Here is a 24033-nt window from a genome sequence, read left to right as displayed (position 1 = left end):
TCTGTGCTTTACAATGCTTCACTATGCTTTACCAGAACTCTCTGTGCTTTACAATGCTACCCTATGCTTTACCAGACCTCTCTGTGGTTTACAAAGCTTCCCTATGCTTTACCTGACCTCTCTGTGCTTTACAAAGCTTCCCTATGCTTTACATTGCTTCCATGTGCTTAATGAGTGTTAATGAGTATCAATAAATAAGAAAAAGTCAGTCTATCACGTAATTTTTTTTATTAAATCACATTACTAAAATCTGAAATATTAAACATTTTATGGAAATCAAAAAACAAAAACACACACACAATAAAGCAAACTTAAGTTCACTTTTTTTAAAACTGTTACAGTACTGACTATTGGATGCCACTTTCTAAAATATATATAACACATATCAATTCTTAAAAAATAAATTAAATACAGTTACTTCGTATGAAATCCATTAGTTGCTAAAAACAAATAATTCACCTTGTTTTGCTCTGCAGGTGGCGCCGTTTTACCCCCTAACTTTCCTTAAAAGTTGTGTCAGATTGAACATTCCCTTCACCCGAGGAGTGGAGAGGACAGACAGGGAGTTCAATACAAAGGGTTTCTTACAACACAAAACAGTCTAGTTCAGCTGGCAGATTGTTACTCATAATCCCAAAGCCAAAACCCAGGATAGAGCGGCTCAGTGAATGTGGTTTTGAATCTGTGCAGGAGGGTCATTGTGTCAGAGACACCATAAAAGGACAGCGTGCCGGCATTAAAGTCCAGATACACTCCTATTATGGGGGAGTGGGGGACAGTTATTGCAGTTTCATTGTTATTGTGCAGGGCAATGTAACTGGAATCAGAGCAGCGCAAACTCCAGGACTTGTCATTGAATCCAAGGACACAGGAATCATCCCATCCTTTCCTGCTGATTCCTTTATATGTGACTCCTATATCAGGCCATCCCCCACTCCATTCAATCTCCCAGTAACAGCGAGTCCCAGACAAACCCTCTCTGCAAAGCACTTGGGGCCAGCTCTCAAATCTCTCTGAGTGATCAGGATATCTCTGGGTCTCTCTCCTCCATGTCACCTTTCTCTTCCCTTTAGACAGACAGAGGTTTCTATGCGCTGTGTTGGGGTCCAGTGTGAGCTGACAGGAATCTGATTGAAGAGAAGAGGACGGGTAGAGGAGAGACGTTTAGAAAAGTCAAATCACTGAGAAAATCAACAGTCATTGTCTGCTGCATCCTCACATCCTGTTTATGGAAGGTGTGTGTATTGTTTTAATGATTTTTTAAAATACATTTCGACCACTTTTTTAAACTTTTAAATTGCATTTTCTGCCTCAAGATGGAATCCTGTGGACCGGCATGGACCTCTCAGAACTACATTTCCAATCATCCTCCTGCTCACTGGTAATTCCTTCTCAATTACATATATGAGCAGGAGGATGATGGGAAATGTAGTTCTGAGAGGTCCATGCCAGTAAATGTGAAGCTATCTTTAAACCCTCATGATTGTTTTGTTCATTATAATTCCTCGATCTTATCAAACTTCTTCAATTGGAACCAATCAAATTCAGCTCTGCATACAATTACAGTTCACTTAATGTTCCTACAGGGTATGTGTTGCCATTTTACCCACTCAGACCCCTTGCTTACTAAATATCTTCAATAGAATATCATCCACTCTTCAAATATCTGTCTAATATTTTAATGAGCAATCCATCCCACAAATGCAGTGATACTGCAATATACATTTACTACCAACACAGGATGACTGGGAGGGATAGCTGTTCATTTTACCCCACAACTGGTTTCACATGCATTGTACATGTATTAAAAGATGGGATGATTATCTATTCAGGGATACCAAGATATTTAGGGAGAGAGAGGTCTGAGTGGAAAAACAGGCAACAAATGCCCCTCTCCCAGTCATTCTGCATGTATTCATCTGAACCAATACTTGTTGGAGAGGAGTGTAGATTAATGGCTTCACAATTACTAATAAATAATAATAATTGCTGCCCTCAAGCTCCACCCCTCCCTGTTCTGTAGTGTTAGCTCTTCTCACAATGGAGTGACACATCTTTCAATCAAATGTTTCAGTGAAAACAGACTTACATTTTAAAAACTCAGCTCTGTTCCTTGGCTCTGGAGCCTGCAGACTGTAAACTGCAACTCCATTCACTGGGCAGAAAAAAGAGAGAGAAATAGAATTGAAACATACAACAGTCATTGTCTGCTGCATCCTCAAATCAATCCCTCCTCCCTGCTTCATCAGCCCCTCCTCCCTTCTCCCTCCTCCATCCTCACTGCTCCCTCCTCCATTCTCCCTGCTCCCTACTCCATCCTCCCTCCTCCCCCTGCCTGCTTCCTCCTACATCCTCCCTGCTCCCTCCTCCCTCTCCCTGCTCCCTCCTATATCCTCCCTGTTCCCTCTTCCCTCCTCCAGCAACAGCCGCTCCGCATCCCATCTGAGGACAGAGCTGCATTTCCATGAGGGAGTCACCGCGATCATGGAGAAACCGGACTCCCGAAAAATCACCCGGACCCACACCAACGGGCTTTGAAATACACTCTGATTCGGACTGAAGGGAATCCACTTCACACAAAAAGTATACACAGAAATGTGAGCAAACACAACCACCCTGAGAACAAACCCGTGAACACAGAAATTGAAATAGATATTGTACTGCTCCTTTCTGTCCTTCCATTTCTACATAAGCTCTGAAATTAAAACACATTCAGTTCAATTACATATTATTACTTCACACAGTAAACACACTATAAAACTACTAACATGTTTGAAAAAAATAACCCAGCTGCTTAGTACTGTGTGATGTGAAGTACTATTTAGCCAGGTTATTATCATCAAGTATCCTAAGTTAATGCTGCCATGTATTCCCCAGTGTGGTGGGAGTAAGCCTGTCCTATCTGATCCTGTAAGATACGATCCCCTCTATTAATACAGAGCCTGTCATATCTGATCCTGTAAGATACGATCCCCTCTATTAATACAGAGCCTGTCATATCTGATCCTGTAAGATACTATGCCCTCTATTAATACAGAGCCTGTCATATCTGATCCTGTAAGATACAACCCCCTCTATTAATACAGAGCCTGTCATATCTGATCCTGTAAGATACGATCCCCTCTATTAATACAGAGCCTGTCATATCTGATCCTGTAAGATACTATGCCCTCTATTAATACAGAGCCTGTCATATCTGATCCTGTAAGATACAATCCCCTCTATTAATACAGAGCCTGTCATATCTGATCCTGTAAGATACGATCCTCTCTATTAATACAGAGCCTGTCATATCTGATCCTGTAAGATACGATCCCCTCTATTAATACAGAGCCTGTCATATCTGATCCTGTAAGATACGATGCCCTCTATTAATACAGAGCCTGTCATATCTGATCCTGTAAGATACAACCCCCTCTATTAATACAGAGCCTGTCATATCTGATCCTGTAAGATACGATCCCCTCTATTAATACAGAGCCTGTCATATCTGATCCTGTAAGATACGATCCCCTCTATTAATACAGAGCCTGTCATATCTGATCCTGTAAGATACGATGCCCTCTATTAATACAGAGCCTGTCATATCTGATCCTGTAAGATATGATCCCCTCTATTAATACAGAGCCTGTCATATCTGATCCTGTAAGATATGATGCCCTCTATTAATACAGAGCCAGTCATATCTGATCCTGTAAGATATGATGCCCTCTATTACCCTCTATATCAATGCATATTTTATTATGGGTCTACAACAGTAAACTCAGCTCTTACCAGGACACAATGGATTCTGCAGCAAAGAAAACGCAAAGACGGTGCATTTGTGAATTCAGTTTCAGTTTTCACATCCTGTCACGTGACTGCCCAGTGTAACCATGTCAAATAGAAGAAACTAAGGCATTCATATCATTACTGTGCTGTTAAAAAGATGTGTTGCCATCCTCCAAACCAGTTTATGGCTGTGAGGTTTGTTGTTTGAGTCTCTGAAGCATCACACAGGACTAAAATCAGGCATTCTCAGAGTCGGTGAAAAGCAGAGGACGTCTAGAAACCTCCCAGACATGGATTTGTTTATCAAGGAAAGTCAGTAAATTCAAAATGAAATGTGATGTTGTGCCAGAGAAGGTGTTTTTGTGCATGATTTGTAAACAATAAACCGGTTGTAAATAACTAATTTAATTGTACCTTCTTTTCCAAAAGCAATAATAACCATTTCTTCCCTTGGTGATATGCATTTCCATTTACATCTTCAAATGCACCGTTAATCAAAAGCATCCGTTTTTTTAAGAGTTGCCAGTTATGTTTTGTATTTTTTGCTCGTCCCCAATTGTTGTGTTTTACTGAACTGTAGAATCTCAGGACTACGGCTGCTACGATTAAATAGAAAATCGATTTTTCTATCGATTCCATTCCTCATTATATACATCGATATAAATACTGAATAATCGATTTAATAATTACATTTTTGTAACGCGCACAGTTAATAACATTATTTAAGTTTATCAATGAAACTGCACCAAACGCCCTGCCTTGCTAGTTACAATGCTTCTGACAGACTAGCAGGGGGCGCGGTCTTCTTTACCTGCCTGTGTTAACCAGCATCTAGAACCACCTCGGTGAGTCGGGCCTTGTAAACAAACAGTGTGCTCTCTATCTATTTTTACTGTGGTTTTTTGCTGTCTGCTTTCAACTCGCCCGCTGCGGCTTCAGCCCCTGTGTCTCCCTGGTCTATGCTACGCGCTGTCCAGGTGTGTGACCATGCGGTTAGGGTAGACATTGTTGCACAGCAGCCTCCCCCCTGGTGCTTCATACCGCGGTGCACACATAGCCCTTGGTACTTCAGTATCTAGGTATGCACGGTGCTCATTGCACATGACACAGCGCTAGTGCAGGGACGCATGGTGCCGCACGGTGCACATGGTGCTCAGGGTACTCAGCATGCATGGTGCCTGGCGCGCGTGGTGCACATGGTGCCCAGTGACACAGCGCTAGTGCAGGGACGCATGGTGCCGCACGGTGCACATGGTGCTCAGGGTACTCAGCGTGCATGGTGCCTGGCGCGCGTGGTGCACATGGTGCCCAGTGACACAGCGCTAGTGCAGGGACGCATGGTGCCGCACGGTGCACATGGTGCTCAGGGTACTCAGTGTGCATGGTGCCTGGTGCGCGCGTGGTGCACACTGTGCCCAGTGATAAAGCGCTAGTGCAGGGACGCACAGTGCACATGGTTCTCAGGGTACTCAGTGTGCATGGTGCCTGGCGTGCGGGGAGCACACGGTGCACACTGATACAGCGCTAGTGCAGGGATGCACGGTGCACATGGTGCTCAGGGTACTCAGTGTGCATGGTGTCTGGTGCGCGTGGAGCACACGGTGCCCAGTGACACAGCGCTAGTGCAGGGACGCACGGTGCACATGGTGCTCAGGGTACTCAGTGTGCATGGTGCCTGGCACGCGTGGAGCACACAGTGCACACTGATACAGCGCTAGTGCAGGGATGCACGGTGCACATGGTGCTCAGGGTACTCAGTGTGCATGGTGCCTGGTGCGTGTGGTGCACACGGTGCACAGTGATACAGCGCTAGTGCAGGGACGCACGGTGCCGCACGGTGCACATGGTGCTCAGGGTACTCAGTGTGCATGGTGCCTGGTGCGCGCGGAGCACACGGTGCCCAGTGATATAGCGCTAGTGCATGGACGCACGGTGCCGCACGGTGCACACAGTGCTCAGGGTACTCAGCGTGCATGGTGCCTGGCGCGCGTGGTGCACACGGTGCCCAGTGATACAGCGCTAGTGCAGGGACGCACGGTACTATTAGTGCGCTGGTACTATCAGTGCGCTGGTACTATTAGTGCGCTGGTACTATTAGTGCACTGGTACTATCAGTGCGCTGGTACTATTAGTGCACTGGTACTATTAGTGCACTGGTACTATCAGTGTGCTGGTACTATCAGTGCGCTGGTACTGTCAGTGCGCTGGTACTATCAGTGCGCTGGTACTATTAGTGCGCTGGTACTATCAGTGCACTGGTACTATCAGTGCGCTGGTACTATTAGTGCGCTGGTGCTATCAGTGCGCTGGTACTATCAGTGCGCTGGTACTATTAGTGCGCTGGTGCTATTAGTGCGCTGGTACTATCAGTGCACTGGTACTATCAGTGCGCTGGTACTATTAGTGCGCTGGTGCTATCAGTGCGCTGGTACTATTAGTGCGCTGGTGCTATCAGTGCGCTGGTACTATTAGTGCGCTGGTGCTATCAGTGCGCTGGTACTATTAGTGCGCTGGTGCTATCAGTGCGCTGGTACTATTAGTGCGCTGGTGCTATCAGTGCGCTGGTACTATTAGTGCGCTGGTGCTATCAGTGCGCTGGTACTATTAGTGCGCTGGTGCTATCAGTGCGCTGGTACTATTAGTGCGCTGGTACTATTAGTGCGCTGGTACTATTAGTGCACTGGTTCGGCTGGCGGAGCTCAGTTATTTTTATACACACACACACACTGTGTCAGGGTTTAGTTGCATTTTTCCGCTAATATATTTTTATTTTGTTTTGAGGGATGGAGTAGCTGCAGTGGGATTTGTTTTATAATAAATTACATTTTTTTTGTAAAAAAAAAAAAGAAAAGCTAGCCAAAGAGAAATGGATAATTTAAAAACGATCAAAATATTGTTGTTGTTATGAAATATTATTATTATTAGTAGTAGTATTAATAATAATAATAATAATAATAATAATAATAATAATAATAATAATAATAATAATAATGTTCTTCTGGTTAGTTAACAGTATTAACTGCTTCAAAATAAGCAAAATAATCCTCTGAACTTTTTTGTTGTTGCTTTTTTTGACAAATTAAAAAAAAACATGTTGAAGAGGCTAACATTATTATTAAGGAGTTAATGATAAATTAAAAATAATACATTATAAAACTAAAGTAAGGTTTCACCTCAACCATCGTATCATTTCCTTGTGTTGAGGGGTGAAGAGGTAACGGAGTTGCGATAATAACTAAATAAATTAATACATACATTAAATCACGAGGTTGACTGTAGGTTTTCTCAGGTAATTTGGACTTTTGGTAAACTTTTCTGTATATACAACTCCAAAATTATTCCACACAATTGAACTCACAGAACAGCTAGTTCCTTTTTTCAAATCACTCCTCTCATAGCACACACAAGCATGAAAGGACAAACTTCAGATCTGTGATCTGTGGATGTGATGCTGCAAGTCTCATCCCATAAACAAAACAGCCTTGCTTGAGCCTACGTGGACATTCAAATGAGACTTTTGTTTTAAAACAACGACCACATACCTAGTGTGGCAGTAAATTGTGATTTTAACCAATGAACACCCCTGGTATAAACAAAAGAGAAAAAAAGTAAAGAAAAGAGTGATGTACTTACTTCGAAAGGAGGGGATCCATCGTGTCCACCCTGTAAGAGAGAAAAAAAAGGTTAGTAATTTAAATAGAACTGCACTGACTGCTGAAAATGACTTCCCTTTTGTGTGTAATAGTTTAAAGGTGATTGCACCAGTTCAGTGCAGGGCCAGTGCTGCAGTGAGACCCATTATTGCATAGGGGCCTAATGTGCTGTCTGTGTTCCTGTGAGTCCTGTATAGAGGGTGTGGGTGAAATGATTTCACTGTATGTCATGGTTAGAAGGCAGGCGGGGCTGCAGAACTAAGGTAAGGGGTTTATGTTTTTTTGTAAATCCAAGTTTTAGATTTTGCATTTATTTGTTTGCTAATTTAATTCACTTTTTGTTTAATTAAAGGGTACATAAGGTCCTTTTTATTTTATTGTTTTACATGTTCCCATGTGTTGCGTCAACTGTTTACATGAGGTGTGTGTATTGTTTTAATTTTTGTTTTTGTTTTAAATTGCATTCCCTGCCTCAAGATGGCTTCACATGTACCTGCATGGACCTCTCAGAACTACCCTGTGACGGTGGCAGCTTTATTACATGACAGACGCAAAGGGTTCATGTAACTTGTGCGATAAGATGGTTCTGTATCTCAAAAAGATTATGAGCTGTAAGTCTGTTGAATTGAATATGAAAGAACAAGCTTCAGATATGTGGATGTGATGCTGCAAGTCCCATCCCATAAACAATACAGGCTTGCTTGAGTCTATGTGGACATTAACCCTTTGCGGTCCATTAATTCAGCGCGTCTCAGGTGCATCAGGTCCAATTTATTTTAGACACGCTGTTAAAAAGTTTTTTTTTTTTTTCACAGTATAACAGGTTTAAAAGGCTCTGCATATCAACAGGACACTCAGTACTGCATCTCCAGCCGTGCCCCACCCCTTGTCCGCTGTATTTATCACAATCCTCTTCATAGTCGTGCATACCGATAAATCGTCTCCTGATCGCTCGTTTTATCACCAAAGTCCTCAATAATGTGATCAGAGTCGTTATTTTATTACTATAACATCTAAAAAAAGCTCTGCAAATGTCTGTGATATTCTTTGAGCGCTGGATGCGGAAGCAGCTATCTTGTTTGTGTATGTCCGTGTTATCTATGTGGTGCCGGGGCTTGTGTATTGCTCAGATCCGACCATTTTTTTATTTTTTTATTTTCTCGGCTCCTATCGGTCTCACTCGGCCATTGAATGGTTTTCACGGCTTTTGCCGGGGAAACAACAACTAGAGACCTGTTTTTTACGTCTTTGATGATGTCGGACAGGAAAGGGAAAATTGTAATGTCAGACCTGGTCCGACATAGGACCACAAAGGGTTAAAACGTGGCACTTATTTTAAAACAACGACCGCATACTGATTGTGACTGTAAATTGTGATTTTAACCAAAGTGCATCCCTGGTATAAACAAGCGAGAAAAATGTAAAGAATAAAAACAATGTACTTACATGAAGAGCGGTTAATGGGGCCGGGCATCTGCACAGCTGTAAGAAGAAGAAATAAAGAAACTGTCAGTAATTTAAATAGAACCGCACTGACTGCTGAAAGCTGGTATCTCCCTGAAAAGCACATTTTCACAGCGCTGAACGAACAGTGATTCGGTACCTGAAATATGTATGAAGGAAAACAAACTGAGAATTCCAACATTTTTCAAAGAATGAAAAGAAAATGACTTCCCTGTTGATGTGTAATAGTTTGTTAAGGGTGATTATACCAGCTCAGTGCAAAGGTCAGTATTGCAGAGGGGCCTAATGTGCTCTCTGTGCTCCCGTGAGTCCTGTATAGAGGGCGCGGGTGAAGTGATTTTACTGTATGTCATGTTTAGACGGCAGGCTGGGCTTCATAACTGAGGTAGAGGTGGGGTTATGTTTTTTTGTAAGCCACTGTCATGGACAAGCCTCCCTTCTGCACAAGTAACTATTATGACTTGCTGTGACAGGGGAGATCTGTGCTGGCTGTCGGGCGCATGCATGAGCTGCAGGAGGGGGTCAGAAAACCCTGTAGAGGGCTCCACTTGTCAATCATGGTGTTGAGTTACAAATACCACGTTTCCATGAACCACAGAACTTGGGAAAGTGCTCGAGTTGCCCCCAACCCACCTCCATTTCCATGTTTTTAAATTATGCGAGTTGGCTCCCAATTCTGTCTGATTTCAGGCTGGAAGAAAATGACATCACTAAATGTCAATGAAAAATGTTATTGGGGTGGGAACATAATTTACTGAATAAAAACATTTGAAAACATTAATGATTATGTCGTGATATAGAGCAATGTCAAAGAATATCGAGATGGATTTATCATTTAAATTGTTGAGAGTTTGACTATAATTCCTTCTGCAGTGAATTCACGCCTTGACGTTTAACTTGCAAGTATTTCTGGGGAAAGTCGGTAGTGTTTCCTGCCCACCTCACGTAATAACTCAGAAAACCATGGAAACGCCTCCTTTATCACCAACTCGAGTTCTGGGACAATTCAGGCCAATTCAAGCGCACTCGAGTCGACTCGAGTTGGCTGTCCATGGAAGCGAGGTAAAGTCACTGAATCCTGGAAGCAAGGAAGGAAGTCTCTGCCATGAATCGTGAGGTCCCTTACCAGTGGGGGGCGCTGTTTCAGCTAGACCATGGTGGCCATCCCTTGTTTTATAGGTAACCCTTAAATAATCAATTTCTAAAGACTTGGAACAATTTCATTTTGACTAGTTAAGCAGGTCATTGTTCATTTAAGTAATTTAGAGATAATTTGAATGAAAACCTGAACACCCTGCAGCTCTCCTGGACCAGAGCTGACCACTCCTGATTTAATTGAACACATGAAGCTGCTAAATTGATCAAAAACTTGCATTCTTCAGAAATGGCTGATGTAAGGGTTACCTATAAGACTTGCTGGACTGTCAAGGGCACTGAAACATTGAGCAGGCAGTGTTATACAAATGCAAATACGAAGTCAGCACCTCAGATGGTTTCTCAGGTTTGAGTCTTTCACCCTGCGACAGTGGCAGCTTTGTTACATGACAGGCACAAAGGGTTCATGTTTCTTGTGTGATACCCGTAATCAAACTTGAACTAAAGGATCATAGAATACAGCTGCGATCTGAATATGAAGATCATTTGTTACGTGTCATCTGGAAACCACAAAGTCACATGGACCATATATGGCAGCCTCATGAGGTCACAGATATGGTACTGTTAAGATCTGGCCTAAGGAGATTTCAAAATATTTAAATATGAACCTGGTTCTGTATCTCAAACCGATTATGAGCTGTAAGTGTGTGGAATTCAATATGAAAGGACAAGCTTCATATATGTGGATGTGATGCTGCAAGTCCCATCCCATAAACAATACATCCTTGCTTGAGCCTACGTGGACATTAAAATTAGGCTTTTGTTTTAAAACAACAACCGCATACCTATTGTGGTTGTAAATTGTGATTTTAACCAATGTGCATCCCTGGGATAAACAAGAGAGAAAAATAGAACATCATGTATCGATGAATCAGGACACTTTCTTTACATGAGATATCGTATCATCATAGAGGTCTGTATCGTGCGTATCGTGATTCAAGACCAAAGCACAGCTCAGCTCACTGTAGTTCACAGAGCGGTTCTTGAATGAAGTGTTTGTTTTATAGTTGGTATGGATACATACTCTCCCTGTCTCGTTTCATTCGTCTTCTAATAAAACAGTCACTTGTTAAATGATCATTTGATCCTATTGTGCTTCATACAAGTAGCCCATCAGGAGCATTGCATGCATTGTGATTCATATCGTATCCTGACCTGCATATCGTGATGCGTATCATATCAAGACATTAGAGTTACACCTATAATGAAAATGAATATTAATAAGAAAAGGTTACTGGATGTTTGAATTCTTCACAACAATGTACAGAGTTCAGCATCAAATAACTTTACTTGGCAATCTGAGGACATGTTCTGGATTCAGCTGTTAAACACAGTACAGGTTGAAACATGCTTTCTTTTCCATACAGGATGCTGGATATGCTAGTTATATAAACAGAATACTGCATGAACTTTCACACAGTGCTGTGGCTATTTCACTGATGAGGATATCCATAAACATGTCATCTGTATCCTCATTCATGGAATAGCACCCCTGTTCTGTACTCTGTGATCCTCCACGACTCTTTACTCTGCATTCTACTCTTCACTCACTGTCAGGACGGTCTTCCTCATTACTGTTTCTTCGTTGACGCGCTGGCTGTTTCTTCATTTCCTCTTCACACTTTTCCTTTGCTGAGATAAAACAAAACAAAAAAACAAGGTTTCTTTCTCACTCATTTCTTTTAAACAAACAAACAAATACATCAAATAAAATAAAGTTTACAAAAACAATCTAACATATTGGTTGATATTTCAGTTTGTTTCGCTCAACATTGTGGTCACATGTTCACAACCAGGGTGGGGGTCAGTTCCTTTTTAAAATCAATTCCCAATTCACATTCCCATTCCCTTTTAATCAATTCACATTCATTTTACAACATATATATATATATATATATATATATATATATATATATATATATATATATAGTACTGTGCAAAAGTTTTAGGCAGGTGTGAAAAAATGCTGTAAAGTAAGAATGCTTTCAAAAATAGACATGTTGATAGATTATATTTATCAATTAACTAAATGCAAAGTGAGTGAACAGAAGAAAAATCTAAATCAAATCCATATTTGTTGTGACCACCCTTTGCCTTCAAAACAGTATCAATTCTTCTAGGTACACTTGCACAAAGTCAGGGATTTTGTAGGCATATAGTCAGGTTTAAGATTAAACAATTATACCAAACAGGTGCTAATGATCATCAATTCAATATGTAGGTTGAAACACAATCATTAACTGAAACAGAAACAGCTGTGTAGGAGGAATAAAACTGGGTGAGGAACAGCCAAACTCAGCTAACAAGGTGAGGTTGCTGAAGACAGTTTACTGTCAAAAGTCATACACCATGGCAAGACTGAGCACAGCAACAAGACACAAGGTATTTATACTGCATCAGCAAGGTCTCTCCCTGGCAGAAATTGCAAGGCAGACAGGGGTTTCCAGATGTGTTGTCCAAGCTCTTTTGAAGAAGCACAAAGAAACGGGCAATGTTGAGGACCGAAGACGCAGTGGTCGGCCAAGGAAACTTACTGCAGCAGATGAAAGACACATTATGCTTACTTCCCTTCGCAATCGGAAGATGTCCAGCAGTGCCAACAGCTCAGAATTGGCAGAAAACAGTGGGACCCTGGTACACCCATCTACTGTCCGGAGAGGTCTGGTCAGAAGTGGCCTTCATGGAAGACTTGCGGCCAAAAAGCCATACCTCCAACGTGGAAACAAGGCCAAGCGACTCAACTATGGACGAAAACACAGGAACTGGGGTGCAGAAAAATGGCAGCAGGTGCTCTGGACTGATGAGTCAAAATTTGAAATATTTGGCTGTAGCAGAAGGCAGTTTGTTCGCCGAAGGGCTGGAGAGCGGTACACGAATGAGTGTCTGCAGGCAACAGTGAAGCATGGTGGAGGTTCCTTGCAAGTTTGGGGCTGCATTTCTGCAAATGGAGTTGGGGATTTGGTCAGAATTAATGGTCTCCTCAATGCTGAGAAGTACAGGCAGATACTTATCCATCATGCAATACCATCAGGGAGGCATCTGATTGGCCCCAAATTTATTCTGCAGCATGACAACGACCCCAAACATACAGCGAAAGTCATTAAGAACTATCTTCAGCGTAAAGAAGAACAAGGAGTCCTGGAAGTGATGGTATGGCCCCCACAGAGCCCTGATCTCAACATCATCGAGTCTGTCTGGGATTACATGAAGAGAGAGAAGCAACTGAGGCTGCCTAAATCCACAGAAGAACAGTGGTACCTGCCGAGTTCCTTCAAAAACTGTGTGCAAGTGTACCTAGAAGAATTGATGCTGTTTTGAAGGCAAAGGGTGGTCACACCAAATATTGATTTGATGTAGATTTTTGTTCTGTTCACTCACTTTGCATTTTGTTAATTGATAAATATAAACTATTAACATGTCTATTTTTGAAAGCATTCTTACTTTATAGCATTTTTTCACACCTGCCTAAAACTTTTGCACAGTACTGTATATATATATATATATATATATATATATATATATATATATATATATATATATATATATATTTATATATATATATATATATATATTGTAAGACAGCAGGGAGGGGGTTAAAGCCTCCCTGAAGAAAAACATGTGCGGAATGCACATTTGTTTAATTTAATTGTATTTGGTTTGATTGTTTGATTGTTGTGCTTTATTGTTTAATTAAATTTGTTAATTTTTTATTGTTTAATTATCACCCGCACCTGGTGACTATTGTAAATTAATTGTTTGTTTGTTTGTTTGTTTGTTTGTTTGTTTGTTTGTGTGTTTGGTGGGGAAATGGCTTCGCCGTCCCACTTATAGTCAGGGTGTTCCGGAGAGTTTAGTTTGTGCTTGTAAAGAGTACGGGGATCACGTCTGATTAACGTTAGTTTTTTTTCCTGTGTTTTTCTCCTCCCCTTTACAAATTCAATTGATGATTATTGAGTCATTAGTGTCTCAACGACAATGCAAAAATGTGTCATTTCTGTGCTCTGTGTTGTTTCACATCGTGGTTTTTCACAATATAACTTTGCTATATCTTGCATGACACAGTTTTTCTGTTTATATCCCATGTATAAAAAGAAGCTTCTTCTGAATAGAGGAGTTATCTAGTTTACATGACATAAATATAAACACTGATAAACTTTGATTAGCGTTCCTCCAGTTCACATCAGTCTAGAGACAAACGCATTTGAATAACGTTTAAAATGGAAAATGAAGGATCGCACCTAATTTAACCCGTCACAATTCACACAATTCACCTGCTCCTTCATCTCTCCTGCATGCTCCCTGTTGCATCCTCCCTCCTCCTTTTTCCCTACCTCCTCCCTTCTCTATGCTCCCTACTCTATGAACCCTCCTCTATGCTCCCTCCTCTATGCTCCCTCCTTCCTGTTCCCTCCTCCCTCCTCCATGCTTCCTCCTAACTGCTCCCTCCTCACTATATGCTCACACCTCAATCTTCTTTGTGCCCTCCTCCCTGCTCCCTCCACAGTGCTCCATTTTCCCGGCTTCCTTCTCTGTGCTCCCTCATCCCTCCTCCATTTTCCCTGCTATCTTCTCCCTGCTACCTCCTTTATGCTCTATCCTCCCTATTCCCTCCTCCCTCCTGTGTGCTCCCTCTCCTCTGATCCCTGCTCCATGCTCCCTCCTTCCAGCTTTAAGCTCCCTCTATGCTCCCTGCTCCCTGATCTATGCTCCCTGCTATTTTATAGACAAGTATATTAAGGTTGATAATCAATAGATTTGATCTATAATTCTTACTTGGGTTTTATTACTGACTTTGGATAAACTCTCTCTTTTTTATTTTTCAGTCTTCAATAAACTGCTGCTATTAATTAAACCCTCTTGCTGTTTGATTGTTTTGTTCATTATAATTGCTCGATCTTATAAAACGTCTTCAATTGGAACTAATCAAATGCTGCTCTGCATACAATTACAGTTCACTTAATGTTCCTACAGGGTATGTGTTGCCATTTTCCCCACTCAGTCCCCTTGCTTACTAAATATCTTCAATAGAATATCGTCCACGCTTCAAATATCTGTCTAATATTTTAATGAGCAATCCATCCCACAAGTGCAGTGATACTGCAATATACATTTACTACCAGCACAGGATGACTGGGAGGGATAGCTGTTCATTTTACCCCACAACTGGTTTCACATGCATTGTACATGTATTAAAAGATGGGATGATTATCTATTCAGGGATACCAAGATATTTAGGGAGAGAAAGGTCTGAGTGGGAAAACAGGCAACAAATGCCCCTCCCCCAGTCATTCTGCATGTATTCATCTGAGCCAATACTTGTTGGAGAGGAGTGTAGAATAATAGCTTCACAATTACTAATATATAATAATTGCTGCCCTCAAGCTCCACCCCTCCCTGTTCTGTAGTGTTAGCTCTTCTCACAATGGAGTGACCCATCTTTCAATCAAATGTTTCAGTGAAAACAGACTTACATTGTAAAAACTCAGCTCTGTTCCTTGGCTCAGGAGCCTGCAGACTGTAAACTGCAACTTCATTCACTGGGCAGAAAAAAAAGAGAGAAATAGAATTGAAACATGTGGATTAATACACAACACACACAAGATTCCAAACAGCAATCTGAAAAGAAACAAGGCTTATTCACGGCATTTCAGGATGTAAAAATCTGTACTTCAATATGTTCATGATTACATACAACACTCATTGTCTGGCCCATCCTCAAATCACTCCCTCCTCCCTGCATCATCAGTCCCTGTTCCCTTCTCCCTCCTCCCTCCTCCCTGTTCCCTTCTCTCTCTATGCTCCCTCGTGTATCCTTCCTCCTCTCTGCTCCCTCCTCCTACATGCTCCCACCTCCCTGCTCCCTAATCCTTGCTCCCTCCTCCCTCTTCCATGCTCTCCTTCATGGTCCCTGCTCACTCCTCCCTGCTCTCTCCTTCCTGCTTCCTCCTCTCTGCTCCCTCCTCCACAGTCCTCCCTCCTGTCTCCTCCATGCTTCCTCCTCCATTTTTCCTGCTGCCTACTCCCTCCTCCCTGCTGCAATATTCACATAGCCAACAATCTGCAAGAGGTCTTTATTAATGTCTTGCAAGTCCTGTCCCTCCTCAAGCCATGGTCTATTTGAGAAATCTCTACCAAAGGAATCTATTTCACACCAACCTGTTGTGGTTATTTTGACTAATTCCCCCTTGCAGAAGTCCTCAATATGGTCTTTAAGTTCAGATACAGCTTTCCTCACAGCCCCAAAAGAGATGTCTGTATTGACAGTAACGCTGGGTAAGTCTCCAGCTTCAGGAGGGGCACAGAGAGACTGGAAATTCTACAACAGGAAAGTGGAGAAAAGGAGTTTTCAGTGAAACAGAATGGGGTCCAAAACATTCCTGAGGAAAAGCAATGATTCATTCAATTGGAGAGTTCTGTCTGAACCGTCCCAGTTATGGACTTCAGATTTTCTAACAAGCAGTGATGCTACCTGGAGAAAATGGATGTGATCCTCTGTCTCTGAAAGCTGTTTCAGCTCAGTGTTTCTCCTCCTTAGCTCAGCAATCTCCTGCTCCAGTTTCTTCATGTGTCCTTCAGCCTGATTCACTGCAGCCTTCTCCTTAGCTCCAATCAGCTCAATAACCTCAGTGTGGCTCATCTCAATGGATCGGATCAGCTCAGTAAAGATCTTCTCACTTTCCTTTATTTCTATGCATGCAGATCTCTGAGTGAAAGAACACAGTAGAGGAGACATGGTTAGAATTGATATAAAAAACACATCAGGCATAGACAGTAAACTTCTGCAGATGTGTTCCAGTCCATCTGTTAATAATAATAATAATAATAATAATAATAATAATAATAATAATAATAATAATAATAATAATAACACCCTCTTTTCTATACCCACTTTCAGTGACTTCACAGCCTGTTTCAACTCCTCAAAATCTTTCAGTCTCTCCTGGATTCTCTGTTGTATTTCTGTCTGTGTCTCTCCCAGCTGCTTCTGTGTAGAAATACAGTGACACAGTGACATTTCTGATGATGCATTGAGTGATACCCTGTCACACCCAACACAGCCCTGTTTAAGTATGCTAATGAAACTGACAGAATCATTTTATTTCAAATATATTTTCTATTTTCTTATCCCCTTACATCTTTACAATGTGTGCAATAATTCTGAGTCAAATATATTTTGACTTCAGTTCTAGTTGCAAGCCACAGACATTTGTAGCACAGGCTAGATCAGACAACATGTGTGTATAATAGTAAGATACAACACAATCTAGTGCAGGACGCTTGATACACAGTAGCTGTCCACTAGATGGTACTGTTTCATACTAGTAACAGTGAATGATGGCTGATCTAGCATGTGTTACATGTTTGTTTTGTTAAGCACCTAGGAAACTGAAGCAGCTTTCTCTTTAATGGATATTTAGGGCTTCTGATTTCCATTTTTAATCGATAAACACAGATAAAACACCCCTGATACAAAACAATGAAATCAGTGTATACCCAATAAACACCGGAAAAACACTGGACATGGTTTCTCAATTCACGTTGACTTCACCCCTTTCCATGTGAAAAAATACAATAAAATAACCTAAAACCAAACAAAAAAAATCCCTTTCCCAGCGCAGTCGGGCAATGAACCTCCTTCCTGACTTGAATCTATCATTGATTCATTCTGAATACTTTAAACTGAGTGGCAGCACATTCCTGCATTCTATTGGAGGATTGCACACGCTTGTGAGATTTAAAACAAGATTACAATTAGAAACGGAGGGTTGTTCTTGCTCGTGGGATTTAAAGCTATATTACAGTTCAATAGGGAGGATTCACACACTCGTGGAATTTAAAACAGAATTGCAAATTGTGAAGACATGTAAAAAATGCCTAAATACACAAAATCCCCAGAAGAATGAGCCCGTGAGCAGAAGGACTTCACTGTGGAAGAGAGCAAAGGAAAGAGGGGACTAGTAGGGTGAGTGAAAGAAATTGTAGATTTCAACAAACAAAATCCCAAATAGATTATTACATTTCATTTTTAACTACAATTCTAAAACAATTCTTCTCAGCTAGATGGTGGTTATAAATTGAAAGATAAAACATTTTAAGTGTACAAGCAAGCCTCCCAAAAACACACCTCTCACTGTGGGCAGACTGGCAAGAACAGCATGGCATGGGCACAGCAGCTCTGCCAGTGCAGATAGATGCGTATGTGTCACTTTTAAAGGCACGGGCATAGCAGCTCTGCCAGTGCAGATAGATGCGTATGTGTCACTTTTAAAGGCGTGGGCACAGCAGCTCTGCCAGTGCAGATAGATTGGTATGTGTCACTTTTAAAGGCATGGGGTTCAAACAGTTTAACTAATTAAACCAGAATATCTTAAACAACAAAACTGATATATGATCTTATTAATTTACAAGATACATATAAAAACACTAGGAATATAAATTATGCAAATTGTACACTATAAATTCCAATGCACCACAAAACAGCTGAACAAATCCTTATTACCCTGTGAGGCAGGGCGGAGGTCCTGCACGTGAAAATAGTGTGTTTTTGTTTAATTGTAAGCAATGTTTCTGCTAATCAAGTTTGTGCTAGATATGGCAGGGCATATTCAAATCTAGTTGTGAAATGCAGCTAGGTGTTAATCGATTAATTGATTATCAATTAGCCCTGGCCACATGCCTTTAAAAAGGGTCTGAAAAGCCAGTTTCTTGGTTCTACAAGCAGGGATACAGACTGTCTGGGAAGGAGAGTGTTGCTGTAGGATCCTCACGACTGCGTGTGTTAACCAGGGTGAGAAAAACACAAGAGGAAAAATGTATCTCGGATCACAGTGTGAGTTAACCAGGATCGCTAGCACTGGAAGGAATAGGGAACAAGTTTAGGGGATTTTAATCCCACCTAATTCTAGAGAGGAGGTGTCAGGGAGACTGTTCCTGGAGCGGGACCTCCTTTCTTGTTTGATCAGCTTTTATCTTCTAGGATAGCTACAAGGAAATGGTTCAAACCCTTACCTGTTTGCCAGTCCTTTCTGCCTCAGTTGAGACTGTATCATGGCTCTTGTGTTCATTTTGTGAACACAACAAGCAAATACACATATGATCAGTTCTACAGAAGACTTCACATAATCGTTGGTGTTCAGCACACAGCTTCTGCTCAAGATTTCCAATTGCATTGATCAGCTTGTGCCTTTTGAAAGCAGCCCCCTCATAGTGTGGCTTGACGTGTGTTTTACAGTAAGAGGCCAGGCACGTCAAACAGGATTTCACAGCTTTGAACTTTCTCCCAGTGCAGAAATCACACGGCACATCTCCAGGTCCAGCATAACTTTGAGCAGGAGGAGGATTGAGTCCTGTCTTCTTTAATTCCTCCACAACTTCAGCCAGCACGGTGTTTCTGCACAGATCAGGCCTCGGGGTAAAGGTCTTTCTGCACTGGGGGCAGCTGTAGACACCTGTAAGATCAGTCTGATCCCAGCAGTTCTTAATACACCCCATACAGTAACTGTGTCCACATGGAATAGCGACTGGGTCCTTCAATATCTCCAGACACACTGAACAGCTGAATCGATCTTCTGACCATACTTTTGAAGCCATTCTTGCTGCAGAGAGACCGAGACTGATGATTTCACAAGAAATGAAACTTCACTGTGCTGATTTCCTGGGATTGTGTAAAGCTCTAAGAGGAGGGATTTTGGACTGAGGCCATGTTTAGACAAGTAGGCTGAGCAGAGACTGCTGAATCAGTGTGAGAGGGGCGGAGAGGAGAGAGTTGTGAGTGGGACTGTAGTTTGAGAATGGCATTGTCACAGCAACCCATCTATAGCTACAGTATGTATTTGACAGCACTAGACCTTCACTTCTATGTGGGTCTGAATCCTCAGAAGTTCACAAGGGAAGTGAGTTTGGTGGAGTTTGATCTTCGTGGGCATTAATCCACATCTCAAAGTCCGTTAGTCCTCAACCACAAACTTGTCTCTGAGCACCAACTGCTTTCTTCCCTCCAGTTCAGGGCAAGCCTGAGGCACAGAGTCTGAACTGCTCCACCCCTCTCCCCCCCCCTAAGAGAACGTGAAGGGAGGTCCCTCCAGTCCAGGGGAGGCTGTATATTATGAGAACTAGACATTTTCTAGTGTTATCAGACAGGGTGTGTACGTTACTGACATTCTCATTTATTACAGTGTTGATTTCATGAGTTAAAACCATTTTATACAGAACAGACACTCAAACAAAGCTTACAATCAAGGGACCTACTTTTCAAATCTGTGCACTATTTGTTTTATTCATTTCAGACAATGTCTTCCCTCTCATCAGCAGAACATCGTTCTCTCAAGTCCCTTCTTGTTTTGCTGTTGCTCGTTTTGTTTTCCACACTTCTTTATTTCCACTCTCTTTGACTCAGGTGAAGCCCATTGATCCTGCCGCCCTCACACTGGTTTCCTCTCCCTGTTCACTTTCTTCCTTCCTGTGTTAAAGATAATAGGACCCCACCTCCTGACCCCCTTCATCAAACATTTCAAAGAGATTTCATTTCAATCAGCCATGCTGCTGTGTTTTCATGAACAGATACAATTGGTCATTTTGAAAACTCTCCTGATAGATAGATATTAATGAACACTCATGGGGACCTGTGGCAAAGTGCCCCGCCCCTGTGTGCATTTGTGTGTTTTGTGTATGTATGCGTGCGTATGTTAATGTTGGTGTATAGATTGGTACACGGGATATAAACGGGTCTGTGTTTCACGTATATTTAAAAAGTGTAGATTTGTATGTAGGCACGAGGAGGGCACAAATCACTTCACGTGCTGGTTAAATGTAATATGTGAGCACGGGGTTGCACAGAATTAATTCACGTGCTGGGATTCAAGTGAATAATTAATTAGTAATTGAATCCCAGCACAATAGTATATATAGACGCACATTTCTTGCACTCAGGGTTAGGTGTTCAGAGAGTGGAGAACGGGTGAGAGAGAAGGAGTAAATCATTAAGATCGTAAAAGTAAAGATAAGTTTGTTTGTACTCACCGTGTTTGTTCGTCTCCGTTTCACCTGTGTGTTAGTGTTTAGTCGTTTTGTATGTCTGTTTATTTTGGCGCAAGTGCCGTGTCCCGTGTTTTTGTCTGTTCAAACCTTTTATTTTCTGTGCTGTTTTATTAAATGCTGAGCGAAACCATTCGCTCAGCTCCACCAAAACCCCAAGTCTCTGTCTGTTTGTGTTCCTGTTTCTGGTCTGACGCCACCCACTCCGGCCGTCTTTGTGACACGTGGTGTCCTGCGTGGGATCGACAGCGCCTCCAGGACTCAGGCCAGAGCAGGAACCGCAGTTTGGATTTAAAAAAAAGAAAAAAAAAAAAAAAAAAAAAGGCAGAAGACGCCATCAAAGTGCGGGACTGGATGCTGGAGAATGCTGGGCTGGAGGCCCAGTCTCTGCCCATAGTCGTCCAGGCCCTGTGGATGATGGACAGTGAGAGATGGGAGGCCTATCAGCAGGAACACACCCCAAACACCTTGGAGGAAGGTGTGGAGTTTGTCCTCAGCTACCTGGAGGCAACCATAAATGGAACAGCAGCCCAGGTAGCAGGACCACCAGCAGAGGAGTACCTGCTGTCCCCATCTCCACCAGCAGAGGGTGAGTACCTGCTGTCCCCATCTCCACCAGCAGAGGGTGAATGCCTGCTGGTTTTGCCTCCACAGCCCAAATGGGAGGAGCCTGAGCATCCACAGCCCAAATGGGAGGAGCCCAAGCGGAAGGAGCCCGAATGTCCTACGCCTGAGTGGGAGGAGCCCGAATGTCCTACGCCTGAGTGGGAGGAGCCCGAATGTCCTACGCCTGAGTGGGAGGAGCCCGAACGTCCTACGCCTGAGTGGGAGGAGCCCGAACGTCCTACGCCTGAGTGGGAGGAGCCCGAACGTCCTACGCCTGAGTGGGGGGAGCCCGAACGTCCACAGCCCAACAGGGAGGAGTCGGGGCATCCACAGCCCAACAGGGAGGAGTCGGGGCGTCCACAGCCCAACAGGGAGGAGTCGGGGCGTCCACAGCCCAACAGGGAGGAGTCGGGGCGTCCACAGCCCAACAGGGAGGAGTCGGGGCGTCCACAGCCCAACAGGGAGGAGTCGGTGCGTCCACAGCCCAAAGGGAGGCAAGTCGGGGCTTCCACAGCCCTGGGACCCAAGTCACCAGCAGAGGGAAAATGCCTGCTGGTTCAGCCCCAAGAGCCAGAAGGGGAGGAGTTACAGGCTCAACCCCCTGAAAATTTTTGGGGGGGAGAAGGGCAGGATGCTGGTGTCCCCCAGCAGCCTCTCGCTATGCTGCTGAAGGCAGCACGGCGTGCACATGCCCAGCCGCCACAGCAGAGGGAGCCAGCACCGCCAGGAGCAGAGGAGCTGGAGCTGCCTCTACCTCCACCACCTCCAGGAGCAGAGGAGCAGGAGCTGCCTCTGCCTCCACCACCTCCAGGAGCAGAGGAGCAGGAGCTGCCTCTGCCTCCGCCACCACCACCGCGAGGAGCAGAGGAGCAGGAGCTGCCTCTGCCTCCGCCACCGCAAGGAGCAGAGGAGCAGGAGCTGCCTCTGCCTCCACCACCTCCAGGAGCAGAGGAGCAGGAGCTGCCTCTGCCTCCGCCACCACCACCGCAAGGAGCAGAGGAGCTGGAGCTGCCTCTGCCTCCACCACCGCCAGGAGCAGAGGAGCTGGAGCTGCCTCTGCCTCCACCACCGCCAGGAGCAGAGGAGCTGGAGCTGCCTCTGCCTCCACCACCGCCCGCAGCAGAGGAGCAGGAGCTGCCTCTGCTGCCCGTACCTCCGCAGGGAGTACGGTGGCCGGAGCCCCAGAAAGGGGAGCTGCCGGCCACGAAGAAGGGGGAGGAGGTCTGGAGACCACTTTCCCCAGCAGCAGTTTCGCTGCAGGAGTTCTTGTGGCCGGAGCCCCACAGGAGGGAGCTGCCGGCTACGAAAAAGGGGGAGGTCGGGGGACCACCTGCCCCCGCAGCTTTTTCGCTGCAGGACGGGACCAACAGGCTGTCAGCCGTGCCACTACCGGCAGGGGTGCTGACAGCATTGCCAGCCAAGGGCCCACTGAAGCCTCCCTTCCCAGCCCGAGACTTTGTTCTGGACTGCTGGGTTTTTAAGGGGGGAGGTGGCCGTTGAGGCCATGTGTGCTGCGCACAAGGGGGGGTATATGTGGCAAAGTGTCCCGCCCCTGTGTGCATTTGTGTGTTTTGTGTATGTATGCGTGCGTATGTTAATGTTGGTGTATAGATTGGTACACGGGATATAAACGGGTCTGTGTTTCACGTATATTTAAAAAGTGTAGATTTGTATGTAGGCACGAGGAGGGCACAAATCACTTCACGTGCTGGTTAAATGTAATATGTGAGCACGGGGTTGCACAGAATTAATTCACGTGCTGGGATTCAAGTGAATAATTAATTAGTAATTGAATCCCAGCACAATAGTATATATAGACGCACATTTCTTGCACTCAGGGTTAGGTGTTCAGAGAGTGGAGAACGGGTGAGAGAGAAGGAGTAAATCATTAAGATCGTAAAAGTAAAGATAAGTTTGTTTGTACTCACCGTGTTTGTTCGTCTCCGTTTCACCTGTGTGTTAGTGTTTAGTCGTTTTGTATGTCTGTTTATTTTGGCGCAAGTGCCGTGTCCCGTGTTTTTGTCTGTTCAAACCTTTTATTTTCTGTGCTGTTTTATTAAATGCTGAGCGAAACCATTCGCTCAGCTCCACCAAAACCCCAAGTCTCTGTCTGTTTGTGTTCCTGTTTCTGGTCTGACGCCACCCACTCCGGCTGTCTTTGTGACAGGACCACACTGAGGCTAAAGGTTTAAACGTCATCATGTTCTTTACATTTCTTACCTGATGAGGATTTTCTATGGCTGTTTCTGATTAGATTTTTTTCACCATGCCTCCTGGAGGCTGATTGTGGGGAAGCGTATGACTGTTGCACGGGCTGCAGTGCACAATGCTTACCCTGTGGACTTCAGTG

At 43.6% G+C, this 24033-nt stretch overlaps 1 protein-coding gene across 2 annotated transcripts; it reads right to left on the bottom strand.

Moving 5' to 3' along the window:
* Positions 1-621: 621 nt before the first annotated feature.
* On the bottom strand, positions 622-19634 carry LOC117965759 (tripartite motif-containing protein 16-like). Of its 2 annotated transcripts, XM_059016676.1 has the most exons (6): positions 19053-19634; positions 16933-17028; positions 16513-16746; positions 16200-16359; positions 2090-2155; positions 622-1127 (listed from the first exon to the last, which is right to left on the bottom strand). In XM_059016676.1, the coding sequence occupies exons 1-6, from the start codon at positions 19632-19634 to the stop codon at positions 622-624; spliced, it is 1644 nt and encodes a 547-aa protein (XP_058872659.1). The 2 variants fall into 2 exon arrangements, with proteins under 2 accessions (XP_058872659.1, XP_058872660.1); XM_059016677.1 differs by lacking the exons at positions 622-1127; positions 2090-2155 and adding an exon at positions 11445-11675.
* Positions 19635-24033: the final 4399 nt, after the last annotated feature.

Source organism: Acipenser ruthenus, chromosome 53 (genome assembly GCF_902713425.1).
Source record: "Acipenser ruthenus chromosome 53, fAciRut3.2 maternal haplotype, whole genome shotgun sequence".
NCBI lineage: Eukaryota > Metazoa > Chordata > Actinopteri > Acipenseriformes > Acipenseridae > Acipenser > Acipenser ruthenus.
Note: the sequence above shows the minus strand (reverse complement) of the source record. Positions and strands in the feature narration are given on the sequence as shown.